This window comes from Eriocheir sinensis, chromosome 42, assembly GCF_024679095.1.
Source record: "Eriocheir sinensis breed Jianghai 21 chromosome 42, ASM2467909v1, whole genome shotgun sequence".
In the NCBI taxonomy this organism is placed as follows: domain Eukaryota; kingdom Metazoa; phylum Arthropoda; class Malacostraca; order Decapoda; family Varunidae; genus Eriocheir; species Eriocheir sinensis.
Genome location: NC_066550.1, coordinates 9,698,035 through 9,724,868, shown reverse-complemented (window position 1 = coordinate 9,724,868; position 26,834 = coordinate 9,698,035). Strand labels below are relative to the sequence as shown.

Genomic DNA, 26,834 nt, shown 5'->3' with positions numbered 1-26,834 from the left:
CCGCATGAACTTATCGCATGAATTTGTCAGACGATCAGGATCGTTTCCGCCTGCAAATTTCCGCCTTTGTTTACATTTCCAAGACCAAGACCGAGACTTTCCGCGTGGCTTCAACCTGTCTCAAACGCTCTCCTGCAGTGACAGCCTTCCTCATCCTGGTGTCATTTCTGGCAATAAGAGGTGTCACTAACTCCAGAAGTCTGTGGTACTGGCTTTTGTCCAACCTGATCCAATTCTTCAGAGTCTCATGATCCTCTAAACTCAGCTCTTTTAACAGCCTGTGGTACACACTTTCTCTTTCCCGACGAGCCAACCATGAGCGCATCCATGCACGCTTTTTGGCTTGTTTAGCTCGTCTAAGTCTCACAATACACAGTATTAAGTTCAGAGCAGCGTATCTTTGCCGCAGCGTGGACTCCATGTTTGTTTACATTCCTTGGTCTGTGCCGACGGAAAGTTTCAGACGAAACCCAGTTTGTGTGTGACAGGCTGCAGCCAAGATATCGACGATTTTCAGAAAAACGACGGAAAAAGTTGACGGAAAAAGTGCTAGTGTGACACCGCCTTTAGGAAGCCGACGATGACTCACCACGTCAGGCCGCACCAATGTGCGTTCCGAGCCTGTGTCGACGACCACAGGCCACAACACTCCGTCAACCTTGCCCTCCACTTGGCAGCTTGTCATGGTGGTTCTCCTGCACACTGATATCTTCGGGGCATGTACAGGACAGACTGGTCGTTGCCCCCGTGAACCAGTCCTTAGTTTCCCGAGTGGTGGTCCCTCGTTGGGGGCACATTTTTCCGACACTCATTCTTCCAGTGCCCCTTTTCTCCACAGGTCCAGCACTTGGGTCCTTCTCTGGGCTGCTTCTTAGCGCCACCTTCATATTCCTTCTTCCTCTTATAGCATTCGTTCTCCTTGTGCCCAACCTTCTCGCAGTACCAGCACGTTCCTTGGAACCTGTCTGTGTCGTTGACAGCGCCCTTTCGTGCCCTAAAGCCAGAAGTCGAGTCGTCCCTGAGGCTTGACAAGCTAGACCTAACAAAGGACTCAAACTCCATGGCACGTGCCAGAGCTTCCTGCATTGATGTTGGCTTAGCTTGGTTCACTTGTATCTTCAGCTGAGGGCTGTCCAGGGCATCGATGAATTGATCACGCAGCAAAACCGTCAGCAGGTCAGGGGTGGCACCTGGGTATGCCTTGTGCGCCATGCTCTCAAGGTCCTGAGCGAGTTCCTGAAGAGACTCGCCGCGCCTCCTAGTTGCGGGTTCTGAACCTAACCCTGAAGAGCTCGTTCTGGTGTTTGGTCCCATATCGTTGCTCCAGCGCCTGTGCCAGCCCGCTGTAGCTGCCCTTTGTTGCATTATCGAGCTGAGCAAGGACCTCCAGCGCCGCCCCTTTCAGGCTAGTGGCCAGCTGTACCGCGCACTCTTGGTCATCCCATCCGTTCCGGGCTGCCAACAGCTCAAATTGAGCGCGGTAAGCCTCCCAGGAGACCTTGCCATCAAACTCCTGAGGCTTCTTTCTAACAGGCGAACCCAGCAGACTCATGGGGCTGGCGAAACTTCTTGCGGGGATAAACTCAGGCGAAGCAGGGCTCAAACTACCCCGGACTTGCGTAGGAGAAGCATCTTGGGTACAACTAGCCCCTGCAGGCACTGGCTGTCCGTTTCCAGCCAAGCAGTCTTCGAGGGCCTTCACTCTGTCACTTACATCACAAACTGCCTGTTCTGTACGGTTCACCTTTCCTTGCACTTCTAATATTTCTTTGTGTCGTCTCGTACCACCTCCATCTCTTGTTGAAGATTTGTGTTCTTTCTCCACTTCTATCAGGCGTTGTCCCAAGTTCGTGGTCACATCAGTCATTTCTCTTCGCACTGATTCACTTCCATCTTGTACTGTTTTTAGCTGTAGCTGTAATCCTGTGAAGCGATCTTCTAGCTGTTCTTTGAGTTCTTGGAGTGTTCCTTCTTGTTGTTGCTGTGCTCTTTCTTGTTGTTCTTTGAGTTCTTGAAGTGTTCCTTCTTGTTGTTGCTGTGCTCTTTCTTGTTGTTCTTTGAGTTCTTGGAGTGTTCTTTCTTGTTGTTCTTTGAGTTCTTGGTGTGCTTTTTCTTGTTGTTCTTTGAGTTCCTGGAGTGCTCTTTCTTGTTGTTGCTGTGCTCTTTCTTGTTTCTCCCCCTGTAGTCTCAAAGCTTCCAAGAGCTCAGTCAACACGTCGTCCCTCTGGGCAGCTTGGGAACGAGTCTCCATGGCGAAAAAAACCCAAATGCCTACACTCCTGACACCAGTGTTATGCCGGACGTGTTACTTGGGTTCCGTGTCGCCGTCAGGAGACTCCGTGGGAGGGAGATATGTAAACACTTTGCACAGCTTCCGTAGTTTAATATTCTTCCTTAATAGTACACTTCACTTTGACTCTTCACTTACCACTATAGTGCGCGCCAGCTAATTTGGCCCGTGAGAGGGAGGGCCGTGAAAAATGCTCATATGTCAAGTGAACGTATTTGGCTTTAATTAATGTGCGTCATTTAAAAAAAAAAACTTTTCAAAAGATATAAACACACACTAATATTATTTTAATTCAAACTGCAATGAGCTACACAGTGTACTGTTACTTATATATTTAGGTTATTATAAAACGGTGGAGAAAACGTGACAACAGTGTTCAACAGTGTTGTCGGGTCACGACCTCACTGACTCCTCCTCTGGCCACTCCCTGTTCCCTCGGCCCAGCCCGGCATTCCACTTCCATCCACCACAGAGGAAGCATGGCAGCTCATCCAAACCATCACTCGTCTCACTTACGTAGTCAGGCAGATATGAGGGAGATAAATCTTTATCATGAAGTACAAAATCTGTTAAAATTCGGGACAGAGAGAGAGAGAGAGAGAGAGAGAGAGAGATGGGTGGGAGCTAGACCCTGTTGGAGGCGGAGCGACAGATATGTGGCAACGCTTTAAGAGCTTAATGACCTAGGCTTTCCCGTGAAGCTCCTCCTTCACGGGCCAAAATAGCTGGCGCGCACTATAGCTTACTATGACTGGGACTGACTCTCTCTCGCCCTCTTCTCCTATGTATATCCAGAACAGTCCAGTCTAGAATGTTACAGTATATTTTAGATCATACAAGAACATGTAGCAAAAATATGTGCGAGTTGGCAACACTTCCCGCCTGGCGCCTGGCCGCGCCCCGCGGGGCGCGGACGGCTCGCCTTGCTCCCCGCCCCCTCGCTCGTTTCGCCGGGAGCCTTCTAGAGGCCTATGGTCGCCGGGGGAAGCTTCCAGCACAACAATATTGTTATTGTTATTAGACTATGATCGAGTACCCACTACCCATATCACCGAGATATCCACTTACTAAGTGGTGATCTCTCTCTCTCTCTGAATGAAGTGAATATTTATTTTTTCGATAAAAAAAATAGCATGTATAGTTATTATGGATGTACTCGATCATGGTCTAATAACAATAATATTTATTAGCAACCCCCCCAAAAAAAAATCGGACATGAAGAATTATCAATAAATCCAATGAATAAATCCGAGCAACTGGTACCGGTACCGAGCAATCTGGTACCGGTACCGTACCGTTTAGCTGGTACCGTTAGTACCGGTACTGGTACCGGTACCTGCCCACCCCTACTTCTCCCCTTTACTTCTAGAGTTCCAGACCTTGCCTTGAACAGCAGCTTACTCCCCCAGTCTCCCCGGTACCAATTTTCTCTTTCAGGCTTTTGTTTTCTCCTGTACCATTTTAAAGTCGACTTTTCTGCTGCTCCTGCTTGCCATTTTTCCAGGCCATTGGTGGCAATGCATTTCTTGATGTCCTTAACCCTCATTCTGTTCCACCCATTTTCAAGATTTTCTCTCCTCTTCCATCTAGCTATTTCTTTTTTCCATGAGGATGTTGTTCTGTCCTCTGTTATCACCTTTTTTACCCATCTTTCTTCACTTAGTCCTTCGATTTTCTTCATGAATCCCATCTTGCCCTTTATAATTCTCTCCTTAAATGTACTCCATCCCATTTCTCCCCTTAAGGCCTCCACGGCTGTGCATCTAGGAGCACCCAGTCCCCGTCTGCCCATGGTGTTCTGCACCTTTTCTAATCTTGCTGGCAGGTCACCTTCCCTGCACTCTGTTATTTCTGACCCGTACAGGCAGTATATGGCACCGCTATCCCCTTCCACATACTCCTGCCTACCTCGTATTTATTAATAGTCCTGAGCGGCCTTTTAATAAGTTCCCCATAATGAACAGATGTAATGAATAAAGCTGAAGAGTCCGTCTGTTTGTCTTGGGTTAATGCGCAGGACAGCCATCAGTTTAAAATCTGTTGAGGGCGGCTATTCCAGTCACGTATAGTGCTAAATAATAGAATTCTAAATGCCCCCATACACGTTGAGGACAGTCAGTGTGATCCATGGAGATATTAATGAGGTGCGGTCCCTCCTTGGAGGGACGTACGTACGCCTGGAGGAATATATTCTTCCTCCACGGACGATTGGACGTACGTATACGTACGCGCTTGACCCTGATCGACGGCCTCCATACAGCCCGTGCCCCCCCCAGGCTTGGGTCTAAGTACACGTACTCGCACTTAACTACACAATATCATGTACTTGTACTTGTATTCGTACTTGGACTCCAAGTACTCGACAATTTTACGAGATCTTTCGAGTACATTTGATTACAACAAAAACTACAAACCTGTGGCTGGTGTGGTGTTTGGTGACCTGCCTGGGTGGAGGTGAGGTCAGATTAAGGGATTAACAGCTGCGTGTCCCACGCTTGGGGCTTGGGAGGCCAGCCAGGTGACTTTGGCCCTGAGATGAGGTGACACTGAGGTCATTTTATAGGTGACCAGAGCAAAGAGGGGTTGGCAGTTTGGCACTTGTCAAATAACAGAAGGGCAGAAAAATCATGACTAAAATTAAATCAGTAAAACGTCCCACAATGCAATCCAATCGACTCTGTCATAAGCTTTTCCCATATGCATGAAGGCAGCGTATAGTTTCTTTCCTTTTGCTATTATTTTTTCTACTACCATCCTGAAGGCAAATATCTGATCCACACATCCCCTTCCCTTCCTGAAGCCTCCTTGTTCTTCACTGATTTTCTCTTCTGTAAGTCTTTGCACCCTCTCTGTTATGACTTTTCCATATACCTTTCTGGGTATACTCAGGAGACTTATACCTCTATAGCTCCCACATTCCCCTCTCCTACCCTTTCCCTTGTACAAGAAGTATGTACAGTATATTCATATTATAATTGGTTATAAATTATCTAGTATTCAGCTACATCAAATGAATTTCATGGTGGAACTGAACATTTTTTTGGCAATGTTCAAACTCTGCTTCTCGCCTTGCATCCTCACATGGTTCCCTCCCTAATGCATCACCGCTCAAGCTCTCACTCACTCACTCCCATATCTTCAACTTGTAAATGAACACTATTCCCAAATCAGTAGATAAACATCAATCTACAAGTACTCACAATCTACGCACACACTAACTACAATGCAGAGAGTAACAGTTCACACACACAGATAAAAGGAAGCACCACCTACCGCTTCAGTCTGGCCACATGCTGATAAAGGTCCATACTTGTAAATGTATCAGGCTCCCATTGCGACTATTTCCCAGCAGGGCCACAGAGAAGACTGACTGGGAGTTCATGGGTGACTCTTCCATTCAAGACACCTCCATGAGAGGCTTGTCAAATGGGTGAACTGAGGTGCCAACACGTCTAAGGGCTGCTTTCACAGTCACTTTGTTTTGATCGTTACCAATGGCGGTGATCGATGCTATAGTTTTCCACGTGAAACTGGCCTATGGGGTAGTGGCGGCTGCAAAGGAAGCGAGAGGTGTTGAGAGTGTGTGCCAAGGTGTGGGGCTAGGCTAACCCTGCACCCGCCACTACCCCATTGGCCAGTTTTACGTGGAAATACTATAGCAGTGATCGCCGCCATTGGTAACGATCAAAACAAACAAAATGACTGTGAAAGTGTCCCTCAGAACATGCCCCAAAACCCCTGCAGCATACGGCCGGCATGGTGCGCTTGTTCCAGTGAAGAATGAACCGGTGGAGTGGGTAATCAGGACACCAGCAAAAATGAACACTTTATTTCCATCACATCCTACACTTACACTAGGACTCAGGTGCAGGATACCCTCTTACACCATCAGAGGGCAGGATAGGGGGCGGGAGGGTGGTGGTGGGTTGGGTGAGGGAGGGGGCAGATGGGGAAGGGGGGCAGGGGGTGAGATAGCTTAGTATGGGTGAGGGGGGGCACTGGTGTTGGTGGTAGTGGTGGTGGCAGAGGGTGGTGGTGGAGGGGGAGGGGTCGGCCTTGGTGGGTGTTGAGTGGGTGGACCGCCCGCTCGGAGCCTCCCAGTTCTCCAGGGCCCGGGCCACCTCCCTGAACCCACCCAGGAATTTTGCACTGCCCCCACAGCTCTCCAGGCCTGCGGTGGGGGTGGGCGGGGGTGTTAGTGGGTGGGGGGGTCAGAGGGTGGGTGTGAGTAAGTGTGAATGAGTGGGTGTGCATGATTGTGTGAGTGGGTGGGGTATGGAAGGGTCAGTGGGTGTGTGTGTGTGAAGTTGCATGGGTGTAAGTGTGAATGAGTGTGTGTGTGTGTGTGTGTGTGTGGGTGGGTGTGAATGTATATATATGTGTGTGTGTGTGTGTGTTAAAAGGTGTGTGCATTAAATTGTTTAGTGGTTAGTGGGTTGACCTCAAATCTATATAATACTGAAAGAAAACAGTTCAATTCTTTCACTTCAGTCTAACTTTTATTTGTTTGCAATTGACTTTTCTACATAACTTGCATTACCTTGAATTTCCCCTCTTCTTCTAATTTATCCCCAGCCTATATTTTCCTCTCATCCCATCACTCCCTCCTACCCTGCACCTCTTAACGGGGATCATGTTTCTTAATGGTCCCTCTAAGCGAGAAAAATGAGAAAAAAATCACCCCTCACACAAACCATTTCATAATACATATCAAAGCATTTGTGATCAGATTATGTATCATCTATTTTTTGGGGTTTATATCATGGCACAAATTTGGCCCGTCGCTGCTACACGGTAAAGTCACAAATTTGGCCCGTCGCTGCTACATGGTAAAGTCACAAATTTGGCCCGTCGCTGCTACACGGTAAAGTCACAAATTTGGCCCGTCGCTGCTACTGGGTTAACGTTCTTCTTAATTTCTATATTCATTCACCCTTCCTTTCCTTCCTCTCTTATCTACTCTACTGTCTTTCCTCTCTTTCAACTCCCTATGCCACATGAACAGCCATTTTCCTTCCCCCTCTCTCCCTCTAACTTCACCCTTTCTCACCCTTGTCTTATGCCCCTTTTCCCTCTCTCCCTCCCTTCCACCCTTTTCTCCCTCCTTTCCCTCCCTCTCCTTGGCCATCATCCTTTCTTCCCTCTCCCCTTACATCACCCTTATGTCCCTTTTCCTTCTTTTCTTCCTCCCTTATGCCCTTTTCCCCTCTCTCCCTGCCTACTACCCTTTCCTCCCTTCCTTCCCTCTCTCCTTTTTTTCCACACTTTCCTCCCTCCCTTCCTCTCCCTCCCAACACTAACACACACTTACAGGAGGACAGAGAGCCGGGCGATGACCCTTCACCCTCATAAGAGTAGTTCCTCAGGTCATCTCCGGCAGCCACGTCACAACCTCCTCCTCTTCGTTTCTCCCCGCCGTCGTTGATGCCGTTCACACTCCCCTTCCTCCTCTTGTTGGCCTTCTCCCCAGTCAGTTCTGTCTCCCCGATGGATGCTGGGTGGTAGACTTCTGAGTGTTGGTGGTTGACTTGTAGCTCCAGTACGTCTGTAGGGTAATCAGGAAAGGTGGGTGAGGAGTGGCCTGGAGAGACTGGAGTTGTTGAGTAAGACCAGATTAAGGTGGATTGGACATGTGAGGAGAAGAGGAGAACACAACCTGAGACGTGCACTGAATTTTGAGGTAGAGGGCAGAAGACCACAAGGAAGGCCAAGGAAGACGTGGAGAAAGGTGGTGGAGGAAGATATGAGGAGGCTGAACATCACGGAGGAAATGGCTATGGACCGGCAACAGTGGAGGAGGCTCATATCCCATCCAACCCCACCATAGGGAATAATTGGACGTTAAACAATGATGATGATGATGATGATGTGTGTGAGGGTGTGCAGAGATGTGATTGTGTAATGATGATGCAGAAAGCCTCCCAAACCCACCACTAACGATAATGTATTCCACTTCACCGTCCATCCACACGACCTCTAGGTGTCATGAAACGCACTAGAAATTAATGCATGCCCAGGAAGGGTTTTACCAGCACTGGGGATCGAACACACAAGTGACTAAATGAGGAAATCAATCAGTCAATCGTGGCATACGCTGGGGGCACGTTGCCTTGCCCACTCGCCCCCCCACTCACCAGGCTCCCCCCCAGTCCTAGTGGTCCAGGCTGGCTGTCCGTTGGCCCCCTGGGTGTGTGACCGGCCCAGGGGGGAGGATGTGGTGCGCTGGTGGTCGCTGTTCACCCGCCCCGAGCCGCCTCGCCGCAGCGCTGCCCGGCGGTGGTGTTGGTGGAGCAGCAAGGCACACACCACCACTGCAACACACACTGCAACACTACTAATGCAAAGGGTAATACATATGTGCTGCAACACTAACTACAACACCACCATTCTAAGAGGAAACACTGTAAAAAACTTCAGCACCTGCAAAGATATCTACTAAAGCATCTGATCTGTAACACCCACTGCAGGACTTCATATGCATTACCCCACTGCAACACTCACTAGGAACACCCCTGCAGGAATTCACACTCACCCATCTCATCACCTACTAACTTATTGCAACACTATCTAAATAACTCATACTCATTCACCCACTGCACAACACTTGGTAACCTATTGCAACACCTGCTTTGATGTACCACTTCATACTCATTCACTCACTGCATCATTCATTTCAAGGACACCCATTCTGCCACACACTCCCCAACTCCCTCATTGCAAGATTTTACATTCATTATCCACTGCACGACCACCCCCTGCAGCATCCTCAAACCCACTACAACTCACTCTTTTTCCCCACAAAGCTTCACTTCTTTCACAATTCAACTTAACCCCTTGACTGTGGATTTCCTACAATCAGACATCACCAAGCTACAGGGATGGAACAAAAAGTGGCTGCTACAATTCAGTGAAGAAAAATGTAAAGTCCTGCACCTTGGGAGGGGATATCCAGCACACCAATACCACATGGGAAACACTCCACTATCCACCACAGAGGCAGAGAAAGACCTGGGAGTATATGTTACCGGGCTACCACTGAAAGCCAAATCCGTGCCAACTGCAGCGGATGGGTTAAACATGAGGACAAACAAGGCAGAGAGCAAGCAACAACACCATCCACCCCGGCCCCTCTCCGCTACTCACACAGGAGCAGGACGGACCAGGCGACGGTGGCCACGGTGGCGGTGAGGGATATCCTGAGGGAGGCGTCGGTAGGGCCACTCAGGTGACAGTGGCGCCCGCTGAACCCCGAGGCACACCGGCACAAGAAACCTGAAGGAGGGGGGAAGGGGGCGGGTGAGGAGTGGGATTTGATGCTGTGCGAGGAACCCCAGATGATCGCCTTGAGAAGTAATGCAGAGATTGTGCGAATAACAGAAAAGTCGATGAGAGAGAGAGAGAGAGAGAGAGAGAGAGAGAGAGAGAGAGAGAGAGAGAGAGAGAGAGAGAGAGAGAGAGAGAGAGAGAGAGAGAGAGAGAGAGAGAGAGAGAGAGAGAGAGAGAGAGAGCGAGAGAGAGAGAGAGAGAGAGAGAGAGAGAGGAGAGAGAGAGAGAGAGAGAGAGAGGAGAGAGAGAGAGAGAGAGGAGAGAGAGAGAGAGAGAGAGAGAGGAGAGAGAGAGAGAGAGAGAGAGAGAGAGAGAGAGAGAGAGAGAGAGAGAGAGAGAGAGAGAGAGAGAGAGAGAGAGAGAGAGAGAGAGAGAGAGAGAGAGAGAGAGAGAGAGAGAGAGAGAGAGAGAGAGAGAGAGAGAGAGAGAGAGAGAGAGAGAGAGAGAGAGAGAGAGAGAGAATTTCCCTTCAATTAAAAAAAAAAGAGCAAAAGGAAATATTGAAATAAAAGACAAAATCAGAGAGAGAGAGAGAGAGAGAAAATTATCATATACCATTCTTAAATGACCAAAACTCTTGAACTATAAACCGATGATTAAAGTTTGAAAAAAAGAGAAAATGATAAAAGATCGACCCACCCAAAATTGACTTCCCTTTTGGCCTCTTCCTCTTTTTTCTTTTGTTGGAGCAGCATCTAGCGGCTTTTCGGTCGCTGGTTTTGTTTTTTGCCCTTGAGCTGCCTCCCTTGCTAAAAAAATAATGAGGGAGTAATTAAGGCACACACCTGTAGCTGGCCCGCCTCACCTGCTGGCTCGTTAATACAGGTGCCGCCGTGCAGACAGGGGTCCCAGGCACACTCATCCTCGTCCACACAGCTGGCCCGCGTACCTGACAACACCTGGCCCGCCCCACACCTGCAACACAACACACCCACCTATAGTGTTGTGTGTAGTGTACCTGACAACACCTGGCCCGCCCCACACCTGCAACACACCACACCCACCTATAGTGTTGTGTGTAGTGTACCTGACAACACTTGGCCCGCCCCACACCTGCAACACACCACACCCACCTATAGTGTTGTGTGTAGTGTACTGTACCTGACAACACCTGGCCCACCCCACACCTGAAACACACCACCAACACCCACCTATAGTGTTGTGTGTAGTGTACCTGACAACACCTGGCCCACCCCACACCTGCAACACAACACACCCACCTATAGTGTTGTGTGTAGTGTACCTGACAACACCTAACTACAAACCGCAAAACACCACCACATGCCTACAAAACGGAGGTGTTATGTGTTGCACTGTGTTCTATATATCTGTAGCTGTGACTTCAGTGCATAAACAACCATTATCATCATCAGGGCTACACTTTCGCTTCTCACATTAACAATTTCTAAAGGTTAAAGAGGGGGTCAGTCGGGTTCTAATGAGTGTTTCTTTAGGTTCATGGTACAGAAGAAGGGTCAAACTAACACCGGGGTCATAAAACTACCCCTGGAAATGCCCACAACTCCTATGAAAGCCTTGTCAAATATGTGTTCTTGGGCAGCGATGTGTCTTATAATACGACTTTATGTGTCTTTGCTAGGCTTGTGGTCTGTATCCTTCACCACAGCCCCCAAACTATTACCAGGTGCAAAATTGACTCACCCGCAGTGGTAGGCCCGCCAGGTGTCCACACAGGTGAGGGGGGGGCTGCAGGTGACGTTGGTGCAGGCTGGGGGGGCGCCACATCCGTCCTGCACCCCCTGGAACATGCTGGTCTGGCCCCACTGGGTGTTGTTGTGGGCAGGGGGGAGGGGCAACACCCGCCCGGACACCCGCACGTCATCCACACACCCTGGGGCAGTGAGCAGGTGTTAGGGTGTTGGGGAGAAGGGGAGGGTAGCAGGGAAACACAATCATGCCAGGGACCCACCCACCCACCCAGGGGACAGGGATGGAAGGAAGGAAGGAACAGAGAGGAGAAAGGAAGGAAGGATGAAAGGATGGAGGAAAGGAAGGAACAGACGGAAAGAAGAAAGGAAAGAAGGATGGAGGAAAGGAAGGAACGGAAAGAAGAAAGGAAGGAAGGATGAAAGGATGGAGGAAAGGAAGGAACGGACAGAAAGAAGAAGGGAAGGAAGGATGGAGGAAAGGAAGGAACGGAAAGAAGAAACGAAGGAAGGATGAAAGGATGGAGGAAAGGAAGGAACAGAGAGAAGAAAGGAAGGAAGGATGCAAGGATGGAGGAAAGGAAGGAATGGACAGAAAGAAGAAAGGAAGGAAGGAACGGAAAGAAGAAAAGAAGGAAGGATGGAAGAGAGGACGGAACGGAAAGAAGAAAAGAAGGAAGAAAGGAAGGATGGAAGGAAAACAGGATAGAAGGTGGGAATGAAGAAAGACAGAATAAAATAATGACAGGAAGGAAGGAAGGAAGGAGGGATAAATAAATCCAAATAAATAAATCCAAAACAAGAATGGATTACAGGACATTGTTTTTCTTTTGGTTTCTTTGCCCTTGTGATACTTGTTACTATGAAAAAAAAAGAACACTTACTTTACTTAAAAAAACACAATAAGCTAAAGAGATCTCCCTCACTCCCCCTCTTGCTCAACCCATCACCATCTCCCCATCACCCACCCCTCTTTCCACCCCATCACCTCCCCCCCATCACCCCGCCACTCACCATCATGATAGTCGCCATGTATCTTAATGACGCTCACACCTGCGTACTCCGGTGAGCCGCCGATGTGCAGCCCCACCTGGCCGTCCACCTGCAGCAGCGTGGCGGCGGTGCTGGTGTTGGCGGCCTCAGCGTCCCCCAGTGGTATGGAGGCGTTGTACAGCTCACCGTCACCCTCGTCCGCTGACAGTAAGGTGCTGGAGCCGTGCCTGTGGGGGAAAGGATGCCAAGGTGTGCTCGGGTTACACACAAAGGTGAGTTGGTGGCATATGCTGTAGCTGTGGATGTTGGCGATGCTTATCTCTGTCCTGGTGTGCCTGTGGGGGATGAGAACCCATCACCCCGGCACAGGGCCAGTGTGACACCCGGGTTACCACAGTTTACCCTCCACAAGCTTCCCCAGGCACCCATTTATTGACCCGCCTGAGGAAGGACAAACAGCTGGGTGGGCTGCACGCTGACTGCCTGGGCAAGGATATGAACCAAGGCCCACAGATTCATAGCTAGGCATGCTAACCACTGAACTATGGAGGCGCCACTATAAACACTTGCCTGCGCCAATATGGGCTGGGGCCGACTACCATCCAGGCCCCTCAAGCAAGCCTACAGGCGCTATAGACGTAGACGTATAAAAAAAAAAAAAAAATAAAAAAAAAAAAAAAAAAAAATAATAATAATAATAATAATAATAATAATAATGATGAATAAATAAATAGAAAAGAATCTACACCTGCCCCCCCCCCAAACCCTTCCACACTTGCCCCCTCCCCAAATCCTTCCACACCTGCACCCCCTCCACCCCCCCTCACCTGGCAGCCCTGACGACGTGCCACCTGCCATCGGTGAGCCGCGCCCGGGCGAGGCACAGCGGGCGTGGGCGGCGGCGCGGGTGTGTGTGCAGCAGCAGACACAGGCGGCCGTGCACCAGCTGCAGCGCCAGGCGGTCGTGGCCGCGCTGGGACGACAACACCGCCAGCTGCCCGTCCTGCTGCCTCGTGCGGAACCTGACGGAGGGGAGGAGGAGGAGGAGGCTTGGGTACAGCGGAAAATGGAAAAAAATGATAAGTGAATAAATAAATGAAAATAGAATGAGTAAATAAACAAATAACTCCCATAGCAGGAAGGAGAAGGAGGTTTGGGTACAGCGGAAAATGGAAAGAAAATAGAATGAGTAAATAAACAAATAACCCCCATAGCAGGAAGGAGAAGGAGGTTTGGGTACAGCAGAAAATGGAAAAAAAATGATAAATGAATAAATAAATAAATAAATAAATAAATAAAAATGAAAATCTGCAGGAAGGGAAGTTTGGGTGCTGTGGATGACGCAGAGAAAGAAATAAAGCTTAGAGGTGAGTAAGCCTGGAAGCTGACGAAGAGTGACGCTTTTACTGAGAGATGAAGCAAAAGAAGAATGAGTTTAGCAAATAATCTGTAAGGTGACCAAGAAGATGAAGAAAGAGAAGAAAGACAACAGTGAAGAGGAAGACCAACGGGAAGAATCAATAGGATGAAGAGGGGGAAGAACAGCAACCACCCGAAACTGACCTCTCTTTCAGCCACTCTTTACTTTTGTCTTGTGGGAGCGGTGAGTAGCGGGCTTTTTATTTTGACACTCTTTTTGTTGCCCTTGAGCCGTCTCCTTTGTTGTAAAAAATAAAATAAGTAGAAAACAGAATAAAAGTGGAGGAGGCGAGAGAGGAACAATAAAAGGATAAAGCAACAGGAGGAAAGAAGAGAAAGAAAGCATCCCCCCCTCCCCCCGCCCCCTTCCCCCACCTGAGCTGCAGCGAGGTGGCGTGTGCGAGGGGCGTGAAGGAGAGGGCCAGGCGGATGTAGCTGTGGGGGAGGAAGTCTGTGGGCCGGGTGGGGGCGGAGCAGCCGTCACCCGCCCACCCGGCCTCACACTCACACTGCAGGCTGCCGGGGGAACCAACGCACCTGGGGAAGGGGGAAAGGGTTAGGGGTGGACTGATACACCTGGGGGGCAGAGACAGGCCTGTGAAGGGACTACACACCTATAGAAGGGGCAAAAAGGCGCATAATTTGACCTGGGGGAAGCACACCTGTGGAATGGGGACCTTTTACCTGTTCTATATTTCTTAACAGGAGAGGAAGCAGCTCATGGGAAGACAAAACATAAGACAAGGAAGCCTGGTGCTGTTTGCTGCAATATGTAGGACACTTAACTACTCTGTGGCTGGATTCACAAAGGCTTAGTGCATAGTTATGTTAGTTCGTAGTTAGTGAGTATGTTTGTGAATTCCGCTCCTGTGCAGAAAAGATGGAAATTCAAGACACTTAACTTTACATGTTACTGTGCACTGGAAATATACTACGTCACAGAGAGGAGGAAATGACAAAGATCCTCAGACATAAAACAAATAAAAATGCTTTCATACAAAAAAAGTAAAACAAAAGGAGGTCAAACAAGTGAACTCTCAGCAGCAATAACAACAAAACAACAAAAAGATGAGCATTTCTTAACCCGGTAGCAGCGATGGGCCAAATTTGTGGCTTTACCGTGTAGCAGCGACGGGCCAAATTTGTGCCATGATTTAAACCCCCCAAAATAGATGATACATAATCTGAGCACAAATGCTTTGATATATATTATGAAATGGTTTATGTGAGGGGTGATTTTTTTTCTCATTTTTCTCGCTTAGAGGGACCATTAAGAAACATGATCCCCGCTGCTACCGGGTTAAAAAGATGGATAAGTTAAAATAAATCACCAGAACAAAAGCAAATCAACCGTCATGATCAAAGAAATCAAGGTGTGAGGTGGCACTATGCTGGGTGTTACCTGGCATGGGGGCCACAGGTGAGTCCCTGGGCGGCACAGTCAGCGGCGGGGCACCCCGGGGCACTGCGACGGCCCAGCAAGCCCCGGCCAAGGTCAACAAGCTGTGGGGGAAAGGGGGAATTAAGGGGAGGGACACTTGATTACACTGAAGATCTACATGTGTTTAGAGAGGCACAGTTTCTTTCTTTTCTTTCTCTCTCAACTCTCCTTCCTCTGCCTCCCCATCAACCCTTCTCCTTCTCCCCAACCCCCCACTAGCCCTTCTACTCCTCTCTACACACTTATCACCCTTCACCCTATCCCAAGCACCCTTATCACACCTCTCTCTCATCACCCTTTCCCCTCCCTGCCTCCCCATCACTCCATCCCTTTCCTTAAGCCTTCCACCTCTCATCTCATCATCCTCTGCCTCCCTGTCAGTCACCCCTCCATCACCCCTGCCTCCCCTTCCCCCCCTCACCTCCCCATTGAGCCGCAGGTTCCTGATGCAGCCGGTGAAGGGGCGCTCCACCAGGGGTCTGGGCCACCCATACTCAGCGTGGGGGGGCGGGGGGTGCGCCCAGCCCCCCACCTGCAGCGGCCCGGGGGTGTCCAGGTAGCGGCCCCCCTCAGGTAGCCTCGCCCAGGCCCGGCAGGGGGTGGGGGTGGGTGGCGGGGAGGTGGTGGAGGCGGTGAGGTTCTGCAACAGGCTGGCTGCGTTGGGGGTGGAGGTGGTGGTGGTGGGTGTGGTGGTGGGGGTGGGGGTGGTGTCCAGGCTCCCTCCTGAGCACAAGTCCACCAGCAGCAGCACCACCTGGGAAGCAAGACAAGTGTTGCATTACTTCATGTTTACAAGCAATACTTTTACAATCAGCAATACTTTCTTTTTTTTACAACATAGGAGACAGCACAAGGGCACCAAAAAAAGGAAAACAATAAAAAAGCCCGCTACTCGCTGCTCCTGTAAAGAATCCAAAGAGGTGGCCGAAGAACAGTCAATTACGTGAGAAGAGGGGTCCTGATACCTTCCTCTTGAATGAGTTGAAGTCGTGGGCAGGATTTGGTTAGCTTACATTTTCTAGGTAAATAAAACAACTGAGGAAAAAAAATGGTATGCACAGAGGAGAAAAGACAAAGAATAAAGAAAGAACAAGGAAAGAAAAGACAAAGGAAGAACAGATAACACACAGCCCCAGAATCCAGTCCACATGTAGCCCCCCGAACATGGAAAACCCCTAAAAGCCCATCTGGTTAGGGGGCGTCTCTTTAGCTGAATGGCCGAGCACAATCTTCCTTCATCTGTATTTCCTCCTGCCTACGACTTGAACTCTTTCAGGAGGAGGGTATCAGGACACCTCTCCTCCCGAAATTGACCTCTCTTTCAGCCACCTCTAGATTCTTTTTTTAGGAGCAGCGAGTAGCGGGCTTTTTTTTTATTATTGTTTCCTTGAGCTGTCTCCTTTGTTGTAAAAAAGAAAAAAAAAAGAAAAAAAAGAGGCTTCCCATCTGGCTGGTCACGGGTTCAGTCCCTGGCGTCACAAATGTATGATTCCCCCTTCCTGGATCAGACCAATTTCTTGTGTTTCCCGGCGTGGAGATACTGTGAATGATGGGAACTAGAATCTGGCACTGCAAACACACGGACACACGGCTCAGCCCTTCCCTCACCTGCCGGGCCCAGAGCAGGTCAAGGCGGTGCCAGGTGTTGTCGGCGAGGGCGGAGGTGTTGAGGCTGAGGCTGACCGGCCCCCCGCCCAGGTCCAGCAGCACCCACGGCCGCCCCGCCCGCAGCTCAAGGGCCAAGACGTCCCTGGCGGTGGGCGGGGACTGGGTTGTGTTGTGGAGTGTGGGCGGTGAGTGGCTATGGGTGGAGTGCGTGGGTGGGTGGCTGTGAGGGCCGGCATAGAGGAGTGTTGCGTCGGGGGAGCGTGTCAGGAACTCCAGGCTGAGGTGCACATCAGGGCAGGGGGGCACGGGGGGCACCCACACCCATGCCTGCCCCCCGTCACCTGCCCCGCCCCCGTCAAAGTGCCTGGCCAGCATCTTGCACCTGGACCCGTGGGTGTGGTGGGGGCAGACACACCTGTAGAGGACACATGAGGAGGATATGTACAAAAGTGTTTGGGCTTGGAAACAGTCATTGGTAACTCCCTTACATAAGCTTGTGAGGGTAAAAAATGAACTACAAAATGAAGTTGTGCGCTGATGGCATTCACATATTTAACCCCTTGACTGCGGATTTCCTACCAGAAGACATCACCAAGCTACAGGAATGGAACAAAAAGTGTCTGCTACAATTCAATGAGTGAAGGTGTGTGTTGATGGCGTCCACAAACTTGAGACATGTGGGAGAAAACAGTTTGATAATCGGGACAACAGGAAATTTGCTACATCCAGTACAAGAATTCAGTAAAAACACAAAAATACGGATATGGAGGCAAGACACACAATAGAACTAACAAAATACAGCTGAGAAATACAACAAAGTAAATACACACACATCTGCTTAATCAGTACACACACACACACACACACACACGAACACACACACACACACACACTAATGAGGAGTTACTACTAAGAGAAGGATTTACCACCAGGAACACAAGAGGACATAGTAAAAAATTGAGGAAGGGAAGATGCTCGAGAGACATAAAGAAATATAGCTTCCCGCAAAGATATATAAAGGTTTGGAACGGACTAAGTGAGGATGTAGTATCGGCGAAGAGTGTGCAAAGCTTAAAGGAAAAGTTAGATAAATGTAGATACGGAGATGGGACCAGACGAGCGTAAAGCCCAGGCCCTGTAAAACTATAACTAGGTAAATACAACTAGGTAAATACACTCACACACCTTGCGCCCTGGGACGTACGCACACAGCGGCCGCCATTCAGACAGCTTCCCTCGACACAGCCCTGCGCCTCCTCCTCCTTCTCCTTCCCCTCACAGCTGCAGGCCGGGCGGAGGCTGAGCTGCGGCCCCACGATGGACGAGGTGTTTGCGTCCACCAAGACAAAGTGTTCGCTGAGCCCCGCCCGCAGCACACACCCGCCTGCACACCCTGTCGCCGCCCCCTCAGGACACGCCCCCGCCCCCACCTCCGTCACCGAGACCCCTGCAGCCTCACTCAGCTATGGGGGGGAGGAGAAGAGGAGGTGTTAGTTGGGGATGTGACAGTGTGTTGATGGTGAATAAATAGTGAGGAGGAAAGAAAAGAAGAAGTAAGGGATTGTGTGTTTTATTCCTTAGTGAAAAGAAGGAAAAAAAGGAAAATGGATAAATGGTTTGTAAAAATTGTGCTTTAGAGGAAAAGAGAGATATGGAGAAGTTGATTAAATTTACACATCTTTGATTCTATATTGTTTGCAGTGAATAAAAGATGAGGAAAAGGCGGAGGAAGGAGATGATAGCAATAGCAAACACACAAAATGCCAACTACGAAGATGCTACGAAGATGTCTGACTAAATAAATAACACAAGAATAACAAAAATGTGAAATAATAATGAAATGAAAACTTAGAGAGATAGAACATTGCGGGCTTGAGAGTAAACACAAATCTTCTAACATTCTACAAACACACACACAAAAAAAAAAAAAAAAAAAAAATAAATAAAAAAATAAAGAAAGAAAAAAATAAAGAAAAATAAAAAAATGTGTAATAATAATCCAATAAAAAACTTAGAGATAAAACATTGTGGGCTTGAGAGTAAACACAAATCTTTTAACATTCAACACACACACACACACACACACACACACACACACACACACACACAAAAAAAAAAAAAAAAAAAAAAAAAAAATAAAGAAAAATAAAAAAGTGTAATAATAATGCAATAAAAAACTTAGAGAGATAGAACATTGCAGTCTTGAGAGTAAACACAAATTTTCTAACATTCTACACACACAAAAAAAATAAGGAAAGAAAAAATAAAGAAAAAAAACAACAACAAAAAAAAAACATTCCTACCTTTTCCCGATGAAGAAGGAGGAGACACAAATCTTCTAACATCCTACAAACACACACACAAAAAAAGCAAGAATGAAAAAAATAAAGAAATATAAAGAAGAAAACAAAACAAAACAAAAAAAAACATTCCTACCTTTTCCCGATGAAGAAGGAGGAGACACAAATCTTCTAACATTCTACAAAAAAAAAAAAAAAAAAAAAAAAAATCTTACCTTGTCCCGATGAAGGAGGAGGAGATCTTGGAGACAGCGACCTGGTAAAGATGACGATGATGACGATGATGATGAGGCGCAAGAAGACGAAGATGACGGAGATGATGAAGTGGAGTGAGTGGAAGTGGATGATGGCGTGGATGAGCCTGCAGCGAGCCAGACCCTGGTGTGCTGGTGTGGCTCGGAACCCAGCGGCTCCACGCACACCGCCACCACCCCCGCGCCGCCCCCCGTCACCCACACACCCGCGGCCTCCACCAGACGGCTCAGCACCGACTCGCCGCCCTGACGGAAGGAATTGAGTTAGTGGTTGACACACACACACACACACACACACACACACACACACACACAAAAAAAAAAAAAAAAAAAAAAAAATAAAAAAAATAGATAAATAAAATAATAATAAAAAAAAAGATGAAGGAGAGAAAGAATAAAACTTGATGTGGATTTTTCTACGACCTATTTTTTTTTGTTTTTTTTGTTCCTATTTTTTATTTCCTCGTTTTTCTCTTCTTTTCTTCCACCTCTCAAATCGGAGTCTCCCTTTTCCTTCTCTTCCCTTATTCTTACTTTTTTTAATATTTTTTCTCTTGTTTTTTATTTTCACTCTTTTCTCTCTCTCTTTCTCTCTTACATTCCATCTCTCTCTCTCTCTCTCTCTCTCTCTCTCTCTCTCTCTCTCTCAGGTTTATTCCCTCTCCTTCATCACTTTCCTCCCTTCTCTCTCCTTCTCTCTCCTCCACCTCTCCATCATCATTTTTCTCCCTCTCTCCCTCTCTTCATCCTCTTATTCAATTCTGCGCCTCTCCATCTCCCTTTATTCTTCTCCCCTCTCCCTGTTCCTTCCATTTATTTCCTATTGACTCTCTCTCTGTGTCTCTCCCTCTTCTCTCTTTGGTTCATCTTCTCTCCTCCATAAATTTCCTCCTTATCCCTACCTCTTAATTTACCTTGACTTTCCTCTCTTTTCTTCTTCTCTAAATCATCTTCTTGTGTATTTCTTCCCTATTCTTTGTGTCTCATCTTCTTTAACCATTTTCCTCTGTTTCCCCTTCTACTTTCCTCCTCCTCCTCCTCCTCCTTTTCCTAACCCTCAAATACTCCCTCCTCCCATTTCACACCAATCCCATCAACCTCTCCTCATCTTCTCTCCTTCTCCTTTCCTTCCTCCTTTTCCCATCCCTCAAATACCCCCTCCTCCCATTTCTCACCAATCCCGTCAACCTCTCCTCATCTTCTCTCCTTCTCCTTTCCTTCCTCCTTTTCCTATCCCTCAAATACCCCCTCCTCCCATTTCTCACCAATCCCATCAACCTCTCCTCACCTTCTCCTTTCCTTTCCCCTTTTCCTATCTTCCCTCCTCCCATTTCTCACCATCCCATCAACCTCTCCTCCTTCTCCTTTCCTTCCTCCTTTCCCTATCCCTCAAATATTTCCTTCTTCCATTTCTCACCATCCCATCAACCTCTCCTCTCCTTTCGTCACTCTCTCCCTATCCCCATCCCTCTCCCCCTCACCTGCTCCCTCACCACCTGGCGCGGCGGTGCTTCCAGTGTGAGGGGCGTGGCACCCTCGGCGGCACTGGCACTCACGGCCCGCACCTCCACCGTCACATTGGCCTCCACCCCCACCTGGCCCTGCGCCTCGTCACTCACGCTGAATGCCAACTCGTACCTGTAATGAGGGCGAACAGGTAACAGGTAACAGGTAAAGGGCAAAGGCTAAGGGAGAAACAGGTCTATCATCACTGTCAATTTGGGGTGGATTGGAAAGGTCACTCTCCCTCCTTCCCTCCTCTGTGTGTCATTCCCAAGCCTCACTATCATCACTGTCACTTTGGGAAGGATTGGAAGGGTCACTCTCCCTCCCTCCCTCCTCTGTGTGTCATTCCCAAGCCTCACTATCATCACCGTCACTTTGGGAAGGATTGGAAGGGTCACTCTCCCTCCCTCCCTCCTCTGTGTGTCATTCCCAAGCCTCACTATCATCACCGTCACTTTGGGAAGGATTGGAAGGGTCACTCTCCCTCCCTCCCTCCTCTGAACTATTTTTTTTTTTACAGTAAACAGGTCAAAGGCAAAAAAGAAAACAATAATGAAAAAAAAAGGCTCGTAAATCATTGCTCCTATAAAAAAGAGTTGCTATGCTTTACTTCCTCCCTTATTATCTGTTTTACTCTCCCTTTTCTTTCTTTCTTTTTTACATCTCTGCCTATATAGCGCTGGTAGGCTTTTTCAGGGGCCTGGTGGTCGGCCCAAGCCCATTGTGGTGCAGGCAGTTTTTATAGTGGCGCCAGTTATGCTTGTCACTTATCGCTTATCCCCCGACCCTCTTCTCTCTTACACTTGGGAAAGGTTCAAAGGGTCACGCTCTCTCCCTCCCCTCTCAGCCACTCCCTCGACAAGCTTGGTCTCACTATTGCTTTAGTCTCCCTTCTCTTCTCTCTTATCACCTCCTCCCTCCCTGTCTCTCACTTCCTTCCCTCCTTTCTATTTCTTCCAATTTCTCTTTATCAATTTCTCTCCTTCCTCTCACTTCCTTTTCCGTTTCCTCTCCCTCCCTGCCTCTCCCTTATCCTTTCTATTTCTTCCTTTTTTTCTTTATCAAATTCTCTCCTTCCTCTCACTTCCTTTTCCTTTTCCTCCCTCCCTGCCTCTCCCTTATCCTCATCTACCTCTTCCATTTCCTCCTATCTACCCCCTGCCTCTCCCAGTGTCCCTGTTCATCCCTTCCCCCCTCTCCCCCTTACCTCCCCTCCTGCGTGGCGGCCCCCATGGTGAGGTGCCCCGTGGCAGGGTCCAGGGTGAAGGCGGGGTGACGTGGCCCCCGCCAGGCGTAGCGCTTGGAGGCGGCGTCCCAGTCATCAGGGTCCCGCACGTACACCCGGCCCAGGGGTACCACGGGGGGCTGGGGGGGCGGGGACCCAGGGGCGGCCTTTGGGGAAGGGGGGAGGGTTAGAATAGGGTAAACAAGTATGGGAATAAACAAACACACACATACTGAGATGAACACACTAGGCAAACACACACACACACACAATTTTACATACAGAAGTATAACAACATGGAATGGACTTGACGAGGAGACTGTGTGTGCAAAAATGATTCATGAATTTAAAGCCAAACTGGATAATAAGTGTTATGGAGACGGGACAGCACGAGCCTAGTACAGCTCTTTTCCTGTATTTCACAACTAGGTGAATACACACACACACACACACACACACACACACACACACACACCAACACGTGGGCGGCCACAGTCTTGGCGGCGGGCGTCATGGGGTTGTCGTTCTCGTCCCCCACGTGCAGGGTGAGGGTGACGGTGGCGGTGCGGGGGAGGGGCCGCCCCGCGTCCCCCACCACCAGGGGCACCAGCACCACCCGCCCCGCCTCCCGGTCCAGCGACGCGCGGGTGCCCACCACACCCACGCCCCGCCCCTCGTCGCCGCCTGGGGGAGAGGAAAAAGTGACTGTGGTAGCCTGGGGAAGGGATTAAAAGCACTGGTTACCTGTGGAAGGGTCTGACTAGTTACCTGAGGATGGGTTAAGACTAATTACCTGTGGAATACCTGTACAATAGAGTAGTTATATGATTAGTGTGGTTCGTGTAGTTATGTGATTAGTGTAGTTTAGTATGATTAGTGTGGTTAGTGTAGTTATGTGATTAGTGTAGTTTAGTATGATTAGTGTGGTTAGTGTAGTTATGTGATTAGTGTAGTTTAGTATGATTAGTGTGGTTAGTGTAGTTATGTGATTAGTGTAGTTATGTGTGATTAGTCTGATTAGTGTAGTTATGTGATTGGTTTATGATTAGTGTGGTTATGTGTGTGTTTGTTGTCGTGTGTTATAGGGAAAGAGATGGACAGGACAAACATATAAATAGACACACAGATAGATGGATAGATGGACAGATAGACAAATAGATCCTAAGATAGATGGAAAGAGATGGATAGATACACAGATAGATGGATAGATTGGCAGATAGACAAATAGATGTTAGGATAGATGGAAAGAGATGGACAGATACAAAGATAGATGGATAGATTGGCAGATAGACAAATAGATGTTAGGATAGATGGAAAGAGATGGATAGATACAAAGATAGATGGATAGATTGGCAGATAGATGAAGGGACAGATCAAGATGAGATAACAGACAAAAGGGAAGACCAAATTACCTGTAGAAGGGCTTGTTAATTACGGTGTGTTTACCTGTAGTGTTTGTTGACGATATTAAAAGCAAACAATCATCTCACCTGGGTCCAGCGTCACCTGTATCACCGCCGCCACGTGGGGGGGGGCGCGGGGGTCCAGGGCCAGGGTGAAGGGGGGCCCGTGACCCTCCCTCCAGCTGTCCCGGTCCCCCAGCCTGACCCGCGCCACCTCCCTGGGCCCCGCGTTCTCCTGCACCGTCACCTCACGCGGCTCTCGGAGGAACGGTGCGTTGTCGTTCACGTCCGTCACGTTGAGCTGTGGGGGGGGGAGGAGGGGGAGGAGAGGGAGGGAAGGAAGGGGGGGAGGGGGTGAAGAAGGGGTGAGGGAGGGGGGGTAAGGAAGGGGAGGGTAAGGAAGGGGGGTAAGGGAGGGGGTAGGTGAGAGAGGGGAGGGGGTAAGGGAGAAGGGCATTAGGGAGGGGGTAGGTGAGGGAGGGGAGTAAGGGAAGGAAGGGGAGGGGGAGGGAGGGGTAGGAGGGAGGGGAGGGGTAAGGAGAGAGAGAGAGAGAGAGAGAGAGAGAGAGAGAGAGAGAGAGAGAGAGAGAGAGAGAGAGAGAGAGAGAGAGAGAGAGAGAGAGAGAGAGAGAGAGAGAGAGAGAGAGAGAGAGAGAGAGAGAGAGAGAGAGAGAGAGAGAGAGAGAGAGAGAGAGACAGATAGACACAGACAGACAGACACAGACAGACAGATAGACACAGACAGACAGACAGACACAGACAGACAGACAGATAGACACAGACAGACAGACAGACAGATAGACACAGACAGACAGAAAGACAGACAGACAGATAGACAGAGACAGACAGACAGATAGACACAGACAGACAGAAAGACACAGACAGACAGACAGATAGACACAGACAGACAGAAAGACACAGACAGACAGACAGATAGACACAGACAGACAGACAGACACAGACAGACAGACAGAAAGACACAGACAGACAGACAGATAGACACAGACAGACAGACACACAGACAGACAAACAGAAAGACAGACAGACAGACAGACCAAAAACACACACCCCTTCCTTTACAATGTTATTTTAATGAAGTGCTGTTGATCCCCCTTTCATTAGTAGGTCAAAAGGATCACCTAAATCTGCCCTTGTTTGTATAATCCATGTGGTTGTTGTCTGCGTGTTATTATGGAGGATAAATAATAGAGAGAGTTTGATTATGGATGGACAAAGCCACCTCTCTCTCTCTCTCTCTCTCTCTATCTATCTTTTCCTCTCCCCAGTACATTTATTCCGTTTTCCTCCCACACAGATTCTCCTCCTCCTCCTCTTCCTCCTCCTCCTCTTCCTCCCCTCTTCTTCAGTACACACACATTCTCCCTTCTCTTTACTATCTACACCTTTTCTTCATCCCTTCCTCACTCTCTCCTCACTCAACACACTTCTCTTTTCTTTTACACTCCCCTTCATTTCATTCACTCTTCACAATACATCTTTTCTCTTTTCCTCGCTTCTTTCTCTTCACAATACATCCTTTTTTCACTCTCATTTATCTTCGCTGTGCATCCTTATTCTATTCCCTCTTTTTTCTTTCTCTTCTTCAGTACCCTCACCTTCCTATCTCTTTAGTCATTCACACTCTGTCTTTTCCTCACGCACACAAACAAGCATTCATATATACACTCCTTTTTTTCCATCTCCTTCCCTTAGCTCCTCTCTCCCTTCCCTTGACTCACGGTAAGGGTGGCAGTGGCTGTCCTGGGCGGCTCCCCGTCGTCCACCGCCCACACCAGCACCGTGTGGGCGGCCTGCGTCTCCCGGTCCAGCGCCCCGGCCAGCAGCACCGCCCCGGCCCCGTCCACGCTGAATATGCCTCGCGGGTTACTCTCCGGGGCCACGGCGTAGCTGATGCGACTCCGACCGCCCTGGGATATGGGGGAGAGGGTGGTGGTGGTGGTGGTAGGGGGTAGTGGTGGTAGTGTCATGTGTTGTGGCATATGCAGACGCCCTGTGATGTTAGCGATGTCCAAAACCGGAGGTGCTGAGTAATGTAAACGTGGCCGGGTGTGTCCGTAGACTTTACCGCGCCACTGCCTCGGTAACACTCCACTCGTAACACACTGTTTGTCTTGCAGGGATTGGGAACTTGGTGCTAATCTGGTGGAAATCTTGCTGAAAAACCTGGTGATCAGTCTACTGGTGCTAAGTATGGCAGGGGAGTGACTGAGAGTTTGGGCCATAAGTCGGTATTACAAGACTTTCAATTCTCACATCAACTATTTCTAAAGGTCAAAGAGGGGGTCAATCGGGTTCTAATGAGTGTTTCTTTAGGTTCATGGTGCAGAGGAAGGGTCAAACTATTACCAGGGTTATAAAGCTACTGCTGGAAATGCCCACAACTCCTACGAAAGCCTTGTCAAATATGTGAACTTTGGCGACGAAATGTTTTAAAATACAACTCATTCTTAAACATTCCGTGCCCAAGCTCACACATTTGACAAGGCTTTCGTACGAGTTTTGAACATTTCCAGGGCTAGTTTTGTGGCCCTGGTGGTAGTGTGGCGCTTCTTCTGTACCATGAACCTAAAAAAAAACCCCACTCATTAAAACCCGAACTAGCCCTGGTGGTAGAGTGACCCTTCTTCTGTACCATGAACCTAAAAAAACACTCATTAAAACCCGAACTAGCCCTGGTGGTAATGTGACCCTTCTTCTGTACCATGAACCTAAAAAAACACTCATTAAAACTCGAACAAGCCCTGGTGGTAATGTGACCCTTCTTCTGTACCATGAACCTAAAAAAAATACACTCATTAAAACCCGAACTAGCCCTGGTGGTAGAGTGACCCTTCTTCTGTACCATGAACCTAAAAAAACACTCATTAAAACCCGAACTAGCCCTGGTGGTAGAGTGACCCTTCTTCTGTACCATGAACCTAAAAAAACACTCATTAAAACCCGAACAAGCCCTGGTGGTAATGTGACCCTTCCTCTGTACCATGAACCTAAAAAAACACTCATTAGAACCCAATTGATCCCCTCCTTAACCTTTGAGAATAGTTGATGTTAGAGGAGGAAGCGTCTAACAACAGCGACCATTATGTTCTTGAAATTTGTTAACATTGTGTATAAAAGTGTCAAACAAAATTGTCTCACGTATAATAAAGGTGAACTAAGGCTAATAATGTAGAACGAGAGTATGTGTGACAGACAGACAACCCCCATGAGAGCCAGAGAGGAGGCAGCGAATCTGGATAGGCCTGACGAACGCTTCCACTTGGTATGAATAGATTACGGTGTGGGGCGTGAGTGGTCTGAGCCCTTATGGAACACTATGTAAATATCCCCCACTAACTCATGCACTCTGCCTACCTTTCCCACCTACGCATGGCCCCACAC

The 26,834-nt window shown here is 48.6% G+C and overlaps 1 protein-coding gene across 11 annotated transcripts in view; it reads right to left on the bottom strand.

Moving 5' to 3' along the window:
- Nucleotides 1-6,110: 6,110 nt before the first annotated feature.
- LOC127009945 (neural-cadherin-like) overlaps nt 6,111-26,834 on the bottom strand; it is a 309,853-nt gene continuing 289,129 nt past the window's right edge. For 6 of the 11 annotated variants that reach the window (XM_050883481.1, XM_050883479.1, XM_050883482.1 and 3 more), the window contains 19 exons: nt 25,172-25,360; nt 23,520-23,733; nt 22,505-22,713; nt 22,012-22,196; nt 20,780-20,936; nt 19,260-19,544; nt 17,930-18,207; nt 16,745-17,159; nt 15,558-15,890; nt 15,098-15,198; nt 14,071-14,232; nt 13,104-13,298; nt 12,298-12,503; nt 11,279-11,468; nt 10,422-10,531; nt 9,434-9,562; nt 8,425-8,613; nt 7,602-7,835; nt 6,111-6,461 (listed from right to left, as the gene is read on the bottom strand). In XM_050883481.1, coding sequence (XP_050739438.1) covers nt 6,145-6,461; nt 7,602-7,835; nt 8,425-8,613; nt 9,434-9,562; nt 10,422-10,531; nt 11,279-11,468; nt 12,298-12,503; nt 13,104-13,298; nt 14,071-14,232; nt 15,098-15,198; nt 15,558-15,890; nt 16,745-17,159; nt 17,930-18,207; nt 19,260-19,544; nt 20,780-20,936; nt 22,012-22,196; nt 22,505-22,713; nt 23,520-23,733; nt 25,172-25,360 — 4,098 coding nt within the window. In that variant the 3' untranslated portion in view covers nt 6,111-6,144. Of the gene's footprint in view, nt 6,462-7,601; nt 7,836-8,424; nt 8,614-9,433; nt 9,563-10,421; nt 10,601-10,727; nt 10,744-10,800; nt 10,817-11,278; nt 11,469-12,297; nt 12,504-13,103; nt 13,299-14,070; nt 14,233-15,097; nt 15,199-15,557; nt 15,891-16,744; nt 17,160-17,929; nt 18,208-19,259; nt 19,545-20,779; nt 20,937-22,011; nt 22,197-22,504; nt 22,714-23,519; nt 23,734-25,171; nt 25,361-26,834 lie in introns of those variants that run through there. The other 5 variants (XM_050883484.1, XM_050883485.1, XM_050883488.1 and 2 more) reach the window with 5 other exon arrangements.